The 19,052-nt window shown below is 33.0% G+C and overlaps 1 protein-coding gene across 5 annotated transcripts in view; it reads left to right on the top strand.

Annotated features, from left to right (window-relative positions):
* Positions 1–19,052, top strand: part of LOC120775464 (syntaxin-binding protein 5) — a 73,738-nt gene that overhangs the window by 33,557 nt on the left and 21,129 nt on the right. For 3 of the 5 annotated variants that reach the window (XM_040105653.1, XM_040105652.1, XM_040105651.1), the window contains exon 15: positions 12,125–12,959. The exons of 1 other annotated variant lie outside the window; for it this stretch is intronic. In XM_040105653.1, coding sequence (XP_039961587.1) covers positions 12,125–12,959 — 835 coding nt within the window. Of the gene's footprint in view, positions 1–12,124; positions 12,960–18,013; positions 18,069–19,052 lie in introns of all 5 variants that reach the window. One more of the 5 variants, XM_040105655.1, reaches the window with a different exon arrangement.

The raw sequence follows: 19,052 nt of genomic DNA, 5'->3' as shown, positions 1-19,052 counted from the left end.
AAACGTTTTTTTTTTTCAAATAAAACCGTGAAAGAACGTTAGAATAAGACAAAACTGTGATTGACATTGAACCCGTGTTGTAAACTGGTGAAAATACTATTCTGAAATATTTGATACCACTGGAATCCTTGAGGAAATTGCAATTTAAACTGTATGTATGAGCACACATGCATACATAATGTGATATTATAGAATTGTTTGGTTCTGGCCTTTCTAATTAAGCAGAAAAAGCTCACTAAATATTTGAATGAGAAATATTATTTTGTATGTATTCTAAAAACTTTTAAATTTGACGACAAATTTCTTATAGTTTTTGAGTTCCATATAAAGTTATTCATGTTACAGGGGCAAGCGACAAAAAAATTTCTCAAATAATAATTATGTCTCATCATTAGTTTTGGTCGGATAAAAATGCGGGCATATTGTGGCCACGTAGTATAATGATATATTTATTATTATACGAAAAATGCTTATGATAAACAAGTCAAGCAATAAGTTCGTAGTATTAGAGAGAAACAATTTATGCAAAAGATTATAGGAATAGTCGCCGTTGATGGTGGTTTCTTTTTGGCGATAGTCCATGAATATTATTCTGTTTACATATCGACGATAGAATTGGATTTTTTTACGGTTTAACAGTGCCAAACACTCCTCTAAAGCTACAATTCGTTATTATTTTTCGTCGACTGCTATGTAGCTCACTCGACAGCCACCCAAACGTTGCGTCAAAATGCAATAACTGAAGAATTAATAGTCAGATTGCTTTATACACTTACCGTTTGAAGGTCAGTACTAAATAAATATCATGTGCAAAGTTCATGCTTAAAATTTCTCATTAGAAATATAAACATGTTTATTGAACTTAACTGGATCATGATCTCTATTGATTTCTTTGTACTTGTATTATCATTAGTTGCGTTTCAAATACGTTGGCAATCAGATTAATGTGTGCCCTTCCACAACAGTAGGAATGGTCGATTAAATGGATCGAAATGGAATCCATCGAAATGAAATATTCTCGATAATAAGTATTGTTACTTGCTTTTGTGGTTGTGACAATGGTATTATTATGTGAGGTTGTTTCCATTTCTTTGGAATTCCGATGTGCAAAGACATAAAAAAATACTTCTGTGTGCAAAAAATTGTAAGACTTTTTAATTTAAATTTCGCTCGGAATCTGTGCCAAATGTTACATCAAAATAATCAATAGTGTTTAGTATACGTTTGTCTTTCTGAAGTACAGGGTGGCTGATGAATTTTGCTACATTAAGAAGCTCAAATAATTTTTTTTTTCAGTGTATGGAATTCATTTTTCTTTTATTCATGTTAAAGTTCATTCAATTTTATTAAATATAGCTTAATTAGTTTTAAAAATTATGGAATTTAAATGCCCTCCCTTCTCGTTGATGCATGTGCGGCATCTTACCAAAAAGTTGTTCATTACTACTTGGAGAGTTGAGACAGGAATAGCCGCAATTGTTTCTCGAATGTATTGCCTTAGTTCATTCAAATTTGTTGGTTTTGCTTTGTAGACTTCCTGTTTGCAATAACCCCACGAGAAAAAGCCAGGTGCAGTAAGGTCAGGCGACCTGGGTGGCCAACGGAATGTGGAGTTTCTGGATATCAGCTTATTGGTAAATTTTCGTCGCAAGTCTATCATAACAGGTTGGGCTATGTGAGGAGCTGCACCATCTTGCTGAAACCACACAGAGTTGAAAGAAATTCTCATTCGGCGTAATTCTGGATAGAAAAACTCTCTCAACATGCTCAAGTAACGGTCTCCAGTAACCGTAACGGTGTGACCGTTTTCTTCGAAGAAGTAGGACCCGACAATGCAGCGTGATGAAACTGCAAACCACACTGTGACACGATGTGGATGCAATTCCGTCTCATGGAGTATCTGTGGGTTGGAAGCACTCCATATTCGACAATTTTATTTGTTTATGTTGCCGTTTAAATCGAAATAGGCCTCGTCAGACATGAAAAGACAGTTCAACATGTTTCCATCCTCTTCCACCATTTGAAGCATCTTCTGGCAAAATTCCAAGCGAATCGGCAAGTCTGCAGCGTTCATTTTGTTGGCCATTTGAATTTTATATGGGAATAAGTCCAAATCTTTGTGCATAATTGACTGTAATGACTGTCTGCTTACACCCATTTGAGCAGATAAGCTTCTTGTCGAAATACGTGGATTGTTTTGTATGGCAGCAGCTACAGCAGCGATTGTTTCCTCCGTTCGAACTGAAGGGTTTCTATGGTAAGGTCTTCTGTTGACTGTCCCATGCTCGGCAAAATTGTTTACAAGTCTCATTATGGTCCATCTGCTCAGAGGATTGCCGCCAAACGTGCGCCTATACTCTCTTTGAACCGAAACTACGGACTCCAGTGCGTGATAGCGGCGGACAATCCAAATTCTTGTTTCAGTGTCCCAGTTATCCATTTTTGTTAAATATAAAAGTCAATCTGCAAAATAAAAAAAAAATAACCAGATTCATTAAATAGAAAAAAAGTTATTTAATTATTTTTTGGTAGCGGCTTTCATCAGACACCCTGTACGATTAGTGAAATTATTCAACAAAGAAGTTCCATTAAATTTTGGGTGCCGAAACGTTCAGAATGTTGCACGATTGGTTCCAAAATCACTCAATTTTTTTCGAACATTTATGAAGCAATGCCGACTACCAGGATGGATGTCATAAAACGTACGACCCGGAAACGGACTATCAATCGGCCTCGTCAAAGCAGGTCAAAAATCAAGTTCTGTTGACAGTTTTCTATCGATTATCGAGTTGTTGTGTATTCCGAATTACTTTCGATCGTCCAAACTGTCAACAAGGAATACTATTTGAAAGTCTTGCGTCGTTTGGCTAGGCTATTCGTAAAAGAAAGCCGGTATTATGGGCCGACAACTTTTGGGGTTTGCACCACCATAATGCACCGACGCATATTGCATTGATTCTTCGTGAGTTTCAACCAATATCGTGCCGCATCCACCGTATTCGCCTGATTTAGCTCCTTGTGACTTGTGGCTATTTAGCAAACTCAAACACACTAAAACACATGAATCGCTACGCGCATTGATTCCGATAATTGACTTTAACAACTGTTTCGAGAATTGGAAAAAACGTTGACACAAGTATATTGATAGTCCAGTCATTATAGTAAGTTCACCTCGGAATACGATATACCCATTTATATGTCTGTAAATACTTGTATATTGACACCCTAAAGTTGTCTCAAAACCTAATTTAAGCTTAAATGACTGGACAATGAAGAATAAATTAAGAATTTTAAAATTATGAACAATATTTGGATTTCTTATTCATATTAGAAATAAGAGGAAATTTAAATTGGTTTGGATCTTCAAAATTTTATGTAATTATTTTATTTTTGCTATTAACTATTTTTCGTTCATAACTAAGGAAAATATTTTGACGACATACACTTCAAAAACAAAAGTAATTGGCTTTATGGTTGTTGCACCAAGTAATGCAATTCTAAACATTTAAAATTGTATTTATTTTGTAAGCTTACATAGTGATTCAGACATTGTCTATAAAGAGAGCGACTTAAAAATAGGCGTCACGAATTAGTCAAGTATTAAACAAAGTTAGCGATGTACCCTACGAAAATGCGGGAGCCTTAAATGTAGCTTTGTATTACCATCAGAAATATGAAATGCGATTAACAAATTATGATAAATACAATATTAAATAGATTTTGAGAAGCAAATATATTTAATAATGATCTGATAGTTTTAAAAAGTATTAAAACTGAGGCTTAACTCGAAAAATGCCGTGCTAAAAAATTTCGAATGAGATCGATCCTATAAAATCACCCCAACTAACAGAAGTTAGTGCATTTCCATTACGTGCACTCTAACTGCTTTATAATTTCTTTGATATATGCCAATTCTTGACGGGGAACGTATTGATATTTTGCACTAGAGTTAAAAAAAATATTTTTTTTTTATTCACCGAGCTTTCGTCATATATCAAAGCATGGAGCTAGATTTGGAAGGTACATGCTCTACCGGCTGTTTTAGACAAATGCTGTTCATTTCATTTATGCACATTGAACTATGACTACACAGAATTGAGTCCATTTTCATTTACATATTTTTGAAGTGAATTACTTATTTTATTATTACTTATTTCAAACATTAAGTGAATTTGAAAAGAATTGTGACGCTAGTCTTCGACTGTTTTAGGTAAGTAGCTTTCAAATCTTTCAAATAATATTAGTGTGCAGTTATTATATAGGTAATAAATTTCTTAAATAATTATTGATGTGCTGTGGTCAGATTTCCGTAAATAGTTTTTTCCATCACTTTATCAAAATAATCATACAAAAAGCTATTATTTAGCGATACCATAAAATGATTACGCGTAATTCCTGTAAACCCCCAAAAAACGTTAACTTCGTCTGCGTCGAAGCTATAATACCCTTCACAAATAAAAAAGTTTCCATACAAGAACTTGTCTCTTGGACAATAATCTATGCCAAATTTTGTTATATATATATATAGTTATTCGATCTGAACAATTTTTTCAGAAACTATATCGTGGCTTTGGATAGTAACGTATGCCAAATTTCGTGAAAATATCTCACCAAATAAAAAAGTTTTATCAATTTTTAGTTCTATTTCGAAGATAGACGATGAATCTAAATCTAAATTGTTAATTTATATAATAAAATGATCGAAGATAGATAACGGGTTCTGACTAGTAGATTTGCATTTATACTAAATTTTATAAAAATTACCAATTTAGATATTAAAGTGATGGAAAATTAAATGGTAATACATTTTCTATTGTAATTTATGGTATGCAGTGAAGGTTGGTTTTCAATGATTAATCACACAATTCTCTTTTTTCGGAAACTTGCCAATAATTCACTTTTAGATTATTAATGAATAACACCTATTGACTATTTGGAAATATATATTTATACTATCTCAGAGTGAGAGAAGAATAGTTTATGAATTGTAGAATATCGATAGGGATGGGTCCAGTTTTCCCTCAGTATATTGCCATTGATCCTTGGATTTTTCTCCCATTAATTTCGATTGAGTCAGAACAGGAAATATTGGTTTTGAAACTTCGCAGTTTTGTTGACTATTAATTTGTTTAATGTTTACTAAATAAAAATCTTTGAGATCTGAGATCTTCTAGTTGCTTTCAGAAAATGTAAAGTTTTATTTTGTTTTCTCGCCACAATATACTTGTATGGAACGCAACCTCATTTCCTTCTTAGGTAATACTGATATGTAGAAAAGTCAATACTGGAATGTTAATAGTCGTACACGTGACCATTGTTATTTGAGAATTAATTAATTGTTACGTGGCAAATGAAATAATTTGGAAACTCAAATATTTTTCGGAGACTTTACTGAATAGCAGACTACTTGTATAATCATTTTCTGTATCACTTCTTGATATCATTGTCTAATTGCAACTCTTTTTATATTCATGCAACTAATTGCTACAGAGTATTACAGTTTTGTTCACCTAACGTATCACCTAAACTAAGAGAGATAGATATAGGGTTATACAGTTACGTACAATAAAATAGAATCAAAGGTTTTGCTTTAAAACAATGGTATGATTTTTTTTTGAAATTTTTCATTTATGTAGTAACTTTTCTGCATAATAACAAAAGCAATAATATGTACTTTAAAAAAAGAGGAAAATATAGCATTATCAAGTTTTACAGTTAACTGTAATTTAAAAAGTGTAAATAGCGTGCCTCGTGCTTAGTGACAAAATAATAGAATCAATATCGAAATGGTTTCATAAACAAAAATTATTGAATTTAATTAGATCTGTGGATCAAATAATTACATATATCAATTAAGAATTTATTAAAAAAAATGGGTCAAACAAAACATTGTTCAGAGGAGGAAAGATTGTGCGCCTAAAATTTGCAAGGAATGGGTCATACGTACAGGCAAATTGCAAATATGTATATGGAATATGTCTCAAACATTTGTGTTTGATGCCTTAAAATTTCCGAAAAAAGGTTGAAAAAATAGGCCGACCACAAAAAAATGATTGCGGAAGTCGTCCCGAAACGTGCCAATGCTGAGAAAACGGCATAGATGCAATCACGCACGTTAATCAGGGCGGAGATGAAAATTAAAAAAAAAATGGTTCGACATTTTATGGTCTGAATGCAAAATTAATATGATAGACAATGATAGGTTGGGGTGAGTCCGACATCCAAAAAACCAAGAAAAGTGCGTCCACGGCAATATAAAAGTTTAGATTTGTTTCTTATATTGAGGTGCGGGACCTATTTTTTTGGATACAAGAAAACATAGACCGCCATATATACATTAAGGATTTAGATAAGGTCATACTCCCATATGCTGAAAGGAATTCGCTTTGCATTTCGGCATTTCCAACAAAACAGCGACCTGAAACATACTTCGCGTCTTGCAAAAAATGGTTTTAGATCTTGGTGTTAGCGTAATGGCTTGGCCAGAGTAATCACCAGATCTGGATCCCATCAAAAACTTACGGTAAATTGTTAAGGAAAATATTGCACCCGTTAAACCGAAAAATAAAGCAGAATTCTGAGAGAAGGTACAAAGGTCTGGTATTCTGTTCCACAGAACGCTTTCTGTAACCTAATTAATTGTATTAGACGATAAAGAATACACTATAATGTACTAACCATTTTTTCTATTAGTTTCCTTAAAATAATAATTTTTTTTAATGTAAAAAATTTTGAATATATGTTTTTGTCCTTAGAATTGTTTAAATATACTTTTTACCTTTGTTTTTGCAATATTTGTGAATTGTTTTTTTTTTTTTCAAATATTTTTACTGCTACCACTAGCACAAAAGCAATATGAAATACATAATAAAAATATAACTTAGTTGAATTTAAATCAAATTGATATTTTTTTTAGAACGGAAAATTAGTATCATAGGTGATTCTATTTTATTGTCCGTAACTGTATATACATATATATAAATGATGATCATATGATCATAAGTCAAAGTCCGGTTGACTGTCTGTCCGTCCGTGCAAGCTGTAACTTGAGTAAAAATTGAGATATCTCGATGAAACTTGGAACGTAAGTTCCTTAGTACAAAAAAATTACGAGTTCGTAGATAGGCGTAATCGGATTAAGATATAAAACGTAAGTTTAATGTACATACATATTACCTAAACCACTTAAGCTACTATAACCAAATTTGGTGAGTACAAATCTTATAAAAACTTTTACCGACAGTAACATAACACCCCCACCCACTCCCTATATAATGGTACTGTTAACAAGTAAGGAAGCGCTAAGTTCGGGTGTCACCGAACATTTTATACTCTCGCATGATAAAGTGATAATCGAGATTTCATTATCCGTCATTTACATATTTTTCAAATACCGTATTTGTGTAAAGTTTTATTCCGCTATCATCATTGGTTCCTAATGTATATATTATACAGAGAAGGCATCAGATGGAATTCAAAATAGCGTTATATTGGAAGAAGGCGTGGTTGCGAACCGATTTCACCCATATTTCGTACATGTCATCAGGGTGTTAAGAAAATATTATATACCGAATTTCATTGAAATCGGTCTAGTAGTTCCTGAGATATAGTTTTTGGTCCATAAGTGGGCTACGCCACGCTTATTTTCAATTTTTAAAAAAAGCCTGGGTGCAGCTTCCTTCAACCATTTCTTCCGTAAAATTTAGTGTTTCTGACGTTTTTTTTTAATCGGTTAACGCACTTTTAGTGATTTTCAACATAACCTTTGTATGGGAGGTGGGCGTGGTTATTATCCGATTTCTTCCATTTTCGAACTGTATATGGAAATGCCTGAAGGAAACGACTCTATAGAGTTTGATTGACATAGCTATAGTTGTTTCCGAGATATATATGTACAAAAAACTTAGTAGGGGGCGGGGTCACGCCCACTTTTCCAAAAAAATTACGTCAAAAAATGCCCCTCCCTAATGCGATCCTTTGTGCCAAATTTCACTTTAATATCTTTATTTATGGCTTAGTTATGACACTTTATAGATTTTCGGTTTCGCCATTTTGTAGGCGTGGCAGTGGGCCGATTTTGCCCATCTTCGAACTTAACCTTCTTATGGAGCCAAGAAATACGTGTACCAAGTTTCATCATAATATCTCAATTTTTACTCAAGTTACAGCTTGCACGGACGGACGGACGGACAGATATCCGGATTTCAACTCTACTCGTCACCCAGATCACTTTGGTATATATAACCCTATATCTGACTCTTTTAGTTTTAGAACTTACAAACAACCGTTATGTGAACAAAACTATAATACTCTCCTTAGCAACTTTGTTGCGAGAATATAAAAACTACTAAAAGTGTGTTAAATCAATTACTAAATACGCCAGAGACATTAAATTTTACCACCAAGATATGAGAGACCTTTATGAGAGCCAGGCTGAAAATTGGATGATTGGCGTGGGACCGCCCACTTTGTGGTAAAATCCCATATCTCGTGACCCGACTATATCAAGAAGTAATTAATATAAATTGTGACTAAAAACTGTTTAAATCCACTAAAAACTGTTCACGCCCCTAGATACCGAATATTTGGACCCCGGAAGCTATAGTTAACTTTTGAAGGAAAATGTCGGTCAATGTGTGATATATGTATATATGTAACTGAAATTAAGGGATAATCCTCTTATAATGGTATGTCTGTATTTTAAAAATGGGTTGAATTGGACCAATACTTCTCTTAGCCGCCATATACTTAATATTCGAGCTTCTGGGTGACATTGTACCGCTTATATCGGCCAATATGTGAGTTATCAAAAAAAAAAAACTAAGAAAACGTGTTTCACTCATAATAGTGTATCTTTGTGCCTAAAAGATACAGTTGAGCAAAAACTGGACCTAGCCCCTATACAAGGTGCGTTCCAAAGTAAACAGGACTTTTTGAATCTAGCGCCCTCTGGTGGCGCCATCTATATCTCGACTAGTGCGTTAGAATCTGCTGATCTGATTAAATCTGATTGTACAGTGAGAATTTCATGACATTTCATCGATTGGAAGCGAAATTATTGCGTTATAAGTGTCAGTATGTTTGTGTTATCGGTGCGAAAATGAGCTTCGATTAAAGAGCTAACATTAAATTTTGTTTTAAAATTGGTAAAACTTTTACCGAAACGTTTCAGTTGATGAAACAAGTTTATGGCGATAATTGCGTATCCCGTAGCAGAGTGCACGAGTGGTTTCTACGTTTTCAAAGCGGTCGTGAGGACATAAATGATACTCAACATGTGGGCCAATCAAAATCCGTGATCAGCGGAAATTCCATTGAAACTGTGTGAATTCATCAAAAATCAGCCGAAATCATCATTGAAATTCATGGAAATGGAATTTAACATTTCCAAAACATCTATTTATCGCATTTTGACCGAACATTTGTGCTTACGAAAAGTGTGTGCACGGTTTGTTCCGCACAAATTGACTGACGACCAAAAATTGCTCAGAATCCAACATTCGAAGGACATCATTGTGACCGATTATTTGACCAAAAATCAAACTTTAACCATTAAAGACTCCCCATATTCACTTGATATAGCACCGTGCGATTTCGTCCTTTTCGGGAAAATGTATTTTCCCATGAACGGAAAGCGTTATGCAGACGTAGATGCTATTCAAAAGGCTTGCACCGGCATACTGGCCGCCATACCGGCCAACGATCTAAAACACTCGTTCGGCATGCTTTTGGACCGTGCAATAAGCTGTATTGAAGCAGAAGGTGACTATTTTGGATAAAATAAATTGATTTTGCCAAAAAACCATTTGTTCTTTTTTTTTTTTTTAAAGTCCTGTTTACTTTGGAACGCACCTTGTATAACTAATATTAGGATTTTCGGACTTCCGGCTGACTTTGACTCTATGATTGGCTTTACACCTTAAAGTATTTCCTTGGGTTTGTAAGTTGCAAGAGTATAAAATGTTCGGTTGCTCCCGAACTTAGCCCTTCCTTATTTGTTAAAAATTGGGTTCCGTGGAAAAGTGCGACTAATACTTTTCAATATTTTTCAATGGTTAAGTGATCTTTTGCAGTAGGAAACGTTGCCATATTCAAAACATCCGTTATTTAAAATCTATCAGATTACTTACATATAATTGAAATTATTATACAGTTTAGACCTTTTGGTAAGATTAGACCATGCACCATTAAGAATATTCAATTAATTGATATCTTTCCAAATTTGTTTCATTTGTTAAAAAAAACTTTTATTGAATGCATGCTATAACCAGCGCATGGAACGAAAGTATGTTGCAAAGATGTAATGCACGTTATTTCCTTGAAATCTACCATTTACAAAGAACTTCGTTTAAACAGTTTCCATAGTTTTTAATTTATAAACATTGCTTTTAATATCAACAATTAAACGTTCGTTGTTCATCGGATTTCTTTTAAGAAACTTGGTATGCATTGTTCAAATCTGAATAACTTATGCGTTTCGGTTTTCTTTGTCAAAGACACGTTTCGTGTTTCTTGAATTTTGTTGTTGCATATCGCAATTAGGACTCAAATTGTTTATGGACTTGGGAAAGTTTTGTTTACAATTGGACCTTTGGTATCATTTATGACGTAGAGTATCACAATATTTTCTATCAGTCCTGAATTGTACCATCTTTTGAATTTCCTAAATCTTTTCTCGGTTTTTTAAGACACATGAAAAAAGGTTAGAAATAATGTTTTGTGAAGTAAGCTGTGGTCACAAAGTTTTCTCTAGTGCTCATTCATAATAATTCAATTATTTTACATTACAACACTCCCTTAAGTCAGATATTCTCTTACCCACCCAGGCTCAATTGACTTATTGCTCATTTACTATTATTTTTGGAGCTCCGCAATATTACAGGTTCAATGATAATACTATCTTAAACAAATAAAGAGATTCTATAGGAATTTTGGATCTTAGTAGGCTCCGCTCAGATCATTATAATTAACACAAAATAAGTCTGATAGCAGAAACAGTGGAGAACGTAGAATCGTGGCTCGTGTCAGCTGCCACGACCTATCTTATGTGCGCGCAATGTAATTGCACAGTGAAAAACGCTACTCCTTTCGCTCTTTGACGTGGGATGACGTGAGAATTTGGATTTTTGCCGTGGAATCGTGTCAGCTGATTGCTCTCTCACAACGCAGGGTTGCCAATATCGATACACTGTAGTAATTATCAACTTTTATAATTCAATCTGTTCAATATGTTTCAATATGTTTGAAATTTTCATAAAATAACTCAAAATCAGAGTCGAATGCTATTATTTATAAATATGTAAACTATTTTTAATAGTTTGTTTTCAGTTTTAATATTTTATATTGTAAAAATTTTAATTGAAAACAAAGATGTTCTCAAAACTATATACTTATGCGTATTGGGCAATGGCAACGTTGTTCAAATGTAAACAAACAAAGATGGCTGATTTCTGCGTTTTTACCACGTTTTTCACTATGCACACATTTTGCTCGATAAGGAAGGAAAAGGAAGGAAGGGAGTAGCGTTTTTGAATGTTTCTGCTATAATACTAAAAAATTTTGTTTACGTAGCAAAACGCATGTATTATATTTTGAACACTTTCTTGAATGAAATCTTAGTAGACTTAGAGGTAAATTACAGTGCCAATAATGCTTTAATGATCCTAAAACACGATTACATAATACATACCCGGATGAAAGTTTATGCCAAAGCCGACCTAAAATAAGCATTAACTGAAACTATTAAGGTCTAAAGAAATAAATTTTTTTTGTTTAGTTTTTTCTATGAATTCCTAAAAGAGCTATATAATTATATGTGTTGTAATTTTGTATATAGTTTTTTTACTGAATGTCCTTGCGTAAACCTTTGCTAATAATGTAATAATAATTGTAGTTATTTTTTTCGGGGTTTAATGTTGCCAAACATCTCTGCATTTTTACAATAAAAAACGAACCTTAAGTCTCATCTCCCTAATGCTTATGTTTTAAATATGTCCAACTTGTACCGCACTAAACTACATGAAAAGGACACACAACTTTTCACAAACGCTATATGTTCGTTGTTGAATCCAAAGTATGCAAAATTATCCTCATTTTTTGCTTAAATTATTATAAATTACTATAGCTGAACGACACCACTAGCCCTGACAGCCCATCCATTGAATTTATTCCCGAAACAAATGAGCCTTTTTCATCTTACCAAAATCAGTCAAATTCATCGCGACCTACATCTCCGGAAAATGAAGTTACATCAACGAATGTTGTGACAAAGAGTCCACTTCGCGAGGAAACCGCCGTAGCGCCAAAAGAACTGCAGGACAGAAGAAAGTCAATGTCATGGAAAACTTTTAACCTTAAACGTCAATTATCTAAAGTCAATATGAAAATTGGAATCAATGTGAATACAGAAATCGATTCTATGAAAAACAATTCGGTGTTTTACATGCAAAAAGAATCATCGCCAATTGAAAGTAGTGGTGAAAGTGTATCACCAAAAGACAAAAACATTAGAAGTGAGAGTAAAGATAATACCTATGATTTCAGCAGGGAACCTGATTCCGAACAACGTGATTGTGAAGGCCAACAAATAAGTACTTTTGCTACAAAAGGTAGCATCAATGCAAATTCACATTCAAACGATGATATGACAGATGACGGTGATATTTTTGACATTACAAATGAATTTCAAACAAGCATGAAAAAAGTGGAGTTCGAAAAAGAGACAACTGAGGGTTCACAAACTTCACGACCTAGTGATTTGCCTCTTTCTGCTGCAAGTGATACCAATCAGGGAGATAATGTGTGTGCCAAAACAGCGCGCCAAAATTTTAAAGAAAAGCAAAGAGATCAGCGTCTACTATCTGTTCCGAATATTAAATATCAAACCAGAGATATTCGAGCAAGGACAAGTAAAATTGACTCCTCGCCGTCTCTAAGCGGAAATGTTTCAAAAAAGATATGTAAGTACTTTGCTACCTAAGAAAACCAAACAACACAATTGTACACTTTCACATCTTGAAAATATAAGATTTGTATATGTATATGTAAATAGTAATAAGCTTAGTTAACCAACGTTACCAAAAATCAAGTAAAATAAATATTTGAATCGTGGCATATTTTGAAATAAAAATCCCAGTACTTAAGTTCGTTCTTGACGACGCTTGCCGCTTATCACAAGATAGGAATGAATTGCAATTTTTATTTCTGCTCCAACATTGAAAAAATGATTATGGTGGTTGAAACATTTTATTGTTTTTCAACGTAGTTTCTACGGCAATCAATATACCAATGAAAAAATTCGAAATGGTCGATTAATTTCTCGTTGGTCGGAATAAGAATCATTTTGGCAGAGTTAGAATTATCTTGCTGAAGAATCACTCATTTCATCTTATTTCACTCATACTTGTCAGGTTTAAGGTTGCAATAATTTATACGTATAAAAATAGACGATCATTAATAAATAGCCCCTGAGCCTGATCTTGGGGTTTATTCTTAAGTATGAGGGGATGCAAATATCTCAAAACGTCGGAGAACATTTACAGCAATACATGTAATTTGAAATCAAAGGGGGTTCTAAACGTGCAAAAATATAAAGTTTCAAGTTTGCAATCTACATATACATATATTATTATCTTAATTCCAAATTTCTTGGCCTTAATAGCGCATGTCATATTGTCGGTGGACTGAACTTACGTAAGCTATTTAGGAAGGATTTGCTAGCTTGAATTTAGTTTACTGAATAATATGTGACCTGGTCTAGGAAAAGGGAGCTAACGTGCGAAAACTAGTTTTCTGAGAAACAGCTGTTAAAAATAAACAACTCGTTTCGTCAGTTTCTCGTTATCTCAAAGTGAAAATTGATTTTTTGACACCTAAGCCCCCTTTCCGTAGACCAGGTCACATATATTGAAAATAAATTATGTACTTAAGGGTTGAGTAGGGTTAAATCGTATAAAACTATTTGTATGATTTTTTGATGAAACGCTTGAAATCTATTTTTAAAAACCAATGGTACATTATACTATGATATTTAAAGAATATTCTGTTGAATTTTGAAAAATAAGCTAATAGTAGCAATTGTTCTGGAGCGTCTCGGAAAAATGTCGAATTGCGGTGTCTCTCATAACTTGGTGCTGGTTTATTACCATAATATGGAAAGAAATAGCGTTTAAAATTTCAAAAAGATCGGTGCAGTTGTTTGGAGGAGCCGCCCTTTTCCTATCGAAGCACAGAAAGAGAATTCTACTGACTAAGGGTTATGATCCTGAGCGTGTTTGCTGGCCGGAGGGCCTCGAACGAACAACGCCACCTTTGGGATACACTTAAAATACCGAAATTCAAAATGCCAACACATCAAAATACCGACAAAATTTAAATATGCAGCTAAATCAAAATACCGACAAATCAAAACAGCGACAAATCAGAACACCGACAAATCAAAACACCGACAAACCAAAATGCCGAAATGTGAAAAATATTTTATCTTGTCCGCCCTTATTTCTATCGAACCACAGAAAAAGAATTCTACTGACTAAGGGTTATGATTCTGAGCATGTTTGTGGCCGGAGACCGAAGGCCGCAGGGCCTCGAACGAACAACGCCACCTTTCCCTTGATTTGTCGGTATTTTGATTTGTCGGTGTTTTGATTTGTCCGGATTCTAAGTTTCGAGATTTTGATTGTCGGCATTACGTTATACACCTGCCACCTTTTCTTGAATTGTCGGTGTTTTGATTTGTCGGGAATCTAAATTTGACGGGAATCTAAATTTCGAGATTTTGATTGTGTTATTTTTAAGAATGTATTTGTTTAAATATTATGTTATACCAGAAAAACTGAAATTTAAACGTGTAAACTTTTGACACCTAGATAAGAAATTGTTTGTACTTCGTAGGTTGCCTTTCTATTTCGGGATTTGAGAACAAAAACAAGTTTTTATCATCGTAAATAACTTTATTGTTTTTCAAAACATTTTTGATTAATATCATAATTTGCTATTGCATGCGTTTGAAGCAATTCGCAAAGCATCAACTGCAACTTTAAGCGTCGAAAAACGTTAACCTATTATTTTAACTTATACGTCTGAAAATGAAAAGAACTCATTCGGTCCCAATCCAGGACTATACGTTGGATGATTCATCAAATTGATGTTTTGAGTACTCAAAAATGCAGTTGTTTCAGTCAATATGTGACAATTGGCATTGTCGTGGTGAAGAGTGATTCGTCTTCTGGCAAACAGATGGTTGTGTATCACTAAGAATTTATTGTTCTGCGTTGTTCCAAAAAAAAACAGGCAACCATTTGCTTAGAAGTGCTTAGTGCGGGAACAACTTTTGTTGGATTCGGCGCATCATGAAACATCCATGGTCTCACGATTTCATAGGCGTAGTATTTCGAAACATAACTATCGTACTTTTATTTCTGACATATAAAAGGAGGGTTTCATTTATATATTCTCAAATGTGTCCTCTTTCATTAATTGAAAAAAAAACCTAGACTGAAGTATAAGAAATTAATGAATAAATAGAAATAGAATATCTAAAGTAAAATCCTACTAGTTCTGATGATGACATGCATTGGTTGCAATACTGCCACATTTATTACTCATCTCACACGTTGTCAAATTCTATTATTTGAATTATTTTTCTGCCCGGGCTTATGCTAAGGTTTTATTTTCTTGATAATTTTGAAGCTATGAAACACATCATTTTAATCTTATATATAAAAAGAAAACGCTTTTTCGTTATGTACGTCAGCACCACAGCGAGGAAGTCGTGAAAGTTGGCATAGTTATTCGTTTATTCCTTCAGAAGGTCTTAACGGAGCCCTTTTTTTTTGCAAAATCATCGTCGAATTTGCAATTACATTCAACAAATCAATACACAATTTCTGTTTGTAAAGTAAATTTCAAAACTGAAAACATTTATTTCCGCAAAAATTATTGTTTGTCGAAAAGTTTAAAAATTTAGCAAAAAGAAATGCATCAAAAGCGTTAATTAGAAAAAATGTGGATTAACACTACCAACACGAAGATGATCATCGGGGTATAGTATACGCGCACATACTATGTATTTAGAAATTTAGTATTGTAAATAATTTTTGATTTTGACTATCCATTTTTTACATGCTTTTTATTGATATTCTAAGAATACAAAACATAAATAATATAAGAAACAAAATTAAATAAAAAAAAGCTGCAGTTCGGCGAAGTAGAGACTGATAAAAGAATGGCTTGTCCTGGTGTGCAGGATATAAATCCTTTCCCTGACTTAAAATGAAAATTTATGCGAAATCCGTGAAGAGTAAAAGTGTAGTTATTGCACTACGAAACGTTTTTGAAAAAAAAAAAATTTTACAAAACGGTGGAGGTTTGAAAAAAAGTTTCGTATTTTCCGTTTTTTTTTGTGGTTCGGAATTAAAAACAAAAAAATCCTTTGAAAGCTCTTCGGAGTGCGATATAAGAAAGCTTTGTGTAACATTTCATGTGAATCGGTTGAGTAGAACTTGAGATATCATGCAAACCGTTTCTAGAAAAGTAGTTATGAGAAAACGAGTTTGAAGTTTGAGAACTAGTTGCGCAAAGTCGGAGTCGGAGTCACAAAATGAGCTGTAACTCGGAAAATAAATTGAATTTCGAAAAATCCTCTTAGGGACATTTTCTCGAAGGGCTATACTATAAAAATATGCAAAAAAAAAATCGATTTTTTCGAATTTCTAAACCAGAATACCCCCTTAATAAAAAAAATTATCTCTAATGAAGTTCTTTATCTTAATGTTGACCTCACAGTTTGTATGGCAGCTACTTATGTATATGTTATAGTAGTTCGATCTGAACAATTTGTTCGCAAATTGAACTGCTTCTTTTTAACAATAATTCGTATCAAATTTCGTGAAGGTAAAAAAGTTTTCCATACAATAACCTAATTGTGATCATTCAATTTGTATGACTGCTGTATGCTATAGTAGTTCGATATCGGCGATTCCGGCAAATTGGCAATCTTGTGGAGAAAAAAGTGTTTCTAAAATTTTCGATCGATATTTCAAAACTAAAGGATCGCGTAAAAACAGATGGACACAATTTAATCGACACAGCTCGTCAAGCTGATCATTTACGTATATGCAATGGGTGTTTCCTTTTGGAAAACTTATTATACCTTTTTCGGCGTATAAAAATGAAAGATACTTGAATACCTTCAATTGAGTCCCAATTATTAAAAGCTTGCTTAAAGTTTTTTGGTAAAAAATTATTTCATTTGAGAAGATTTAATTTGTACAACATTTATTGTGTAAAATATTACTAAATACGAATATAATAAAACTTATAAAATCAAATGCAAATAAAATCAATATTGCAATGGGGGCAACACTCAGTATTAAAAGGCATTTAAATTGGACTGTGAGAAAACTGTTATCTTTCTTGTAGGCTGTAGTTTATCCACCATTTTGTTCTTTTTATCAATTATGGCATGCTTCCGGTCTAACTTATATATTCTTTCAAAAAATATCGCGCGCATATTAAAAAAAAAATATTTTAACAACTTTTTATTTGCTCACATCCTTTCTTCCAACTTCCCTAACACAAAATTCTCCTTCCTACGAAAATATGAATAAAACATGGCCAAAATTATAGTGCTTCAAATACTTTTTTTACAATTTATTTTACTTCCCAGAGAGCGACACAATCAATGCCAAAGCATTCGATTACTCGTAAAAATGCCTTCCCTCAATTTTGGTATCATGTTATGAAAATTGGATTTCTATCTGGTCTTTGCAGTTTTATTTTGTACCTATGTTGGCAAAAAATGTAAAATTATTTAAGTCGAATGCTTTTACAACAATTGCTTAATTAGTAAAAGACACTCATAATACATTCAATATTGTGATTAAATGTAATTTAGACAGTAGTGTTATTCGCACTTACCTTCACACCAGCAAACATCTGCATACAATTCTATCGCTAAGTAGAGAAACTTTTTCTAATCTGAAACTCTTCTGCTTTCTCTTTCTGGAACTAGGATTCTGATGCAGATCAGTACAACTGTCTTTATGTCATTGTGTGGAGGCTGTTTGGTAATTCATTTATTTCTTTCTAATTTTAGAAGCTTAGTGCTAATTGAATGGTCTGTAAACAAAATACCTTATGCACTATGCAAACAATTATTGTATACGAATTTGTTAACGTAGTAGTTGCCAATTCACTTAAATACTCGTATTATTGCAAACACCTTTTAGCGGGTGTATTATTGGATAAGCCTTCCACATATCCCGCTTTAAACCTATACCTACAAATCCGTCTTTTGTTTTGTCATATTCCTTAATGGATATGTGTGTATGTTTTTAAGTATGTATGTATATAAATGTTACGTTGCACTCTCCTTTAAACGCAGCAATAGAAATGACAACCCAGTTAGAATTTCATATTTGTGTTGGAATCAACGCAGAAAATAGATAAAACAAGATAATTTTAAAAATCAAAATAATTTGTTTCAATATGGCTTGATAAATCATATAATAGTTATAAATATACATGGACGCTTTCGTTGTGTAACGTCTTCGGAAACAATTATTTTTAATAACACCTAATTTTATTTACTTTGATAACATTAAAATATACAAATTATATTATTTTTAATTAACATATCAATAGTTTAGGAATATGCTTTTATCATTTTACGCAATTCTATTCAACTGTAAACTACAATAACACCAATTTGGATTTAATTTTTATTAGATTAAGAATTTTAATAAGAGCTTAATTTTTATTTTTAATCTTATAATATTTCCATACGGAATATTTCGATGTAAAAAGTTGAGCTCTTAACTAGCTAAAAAATACTAAATTTCTTCAAATTATTAGTATCAGTAAGGATAATTTATTTTATTTATATATTTGAGCTTCGGCTCCTCACATAATTATTAAATGAGCTACATATGTCTACTACTGTGGACAAAAAATAGTAAGACTTTTTAATTTAAATTTCGCGTGAAAACGCATTAGTCGAAATATTTTCTTTTTCTAAGTTGGAATGACTGTCAGTGACATCTGTGCCAAAT

Source organism: Bactrocera tryoni, chromosome 4 (assembly GCF_016617805.1).
Source record: "Bactrocera tryoni isolate S06 chromosome 4, CSIRO_BtryS06_freeze2, whole genome shotgun sequence".
Taxonomy (NCBI): domain Eukaryota; kingdom Metazoa; phylum Arthropoda; class Insecta; order Diptera; family Tephritidae; genus Bactrocera; species Bactrocera tryoni.
Note: the sequence above shows the minus strand (reverse complement) of the source record. Positions and strands in the feature narration are given on the sequence as shown.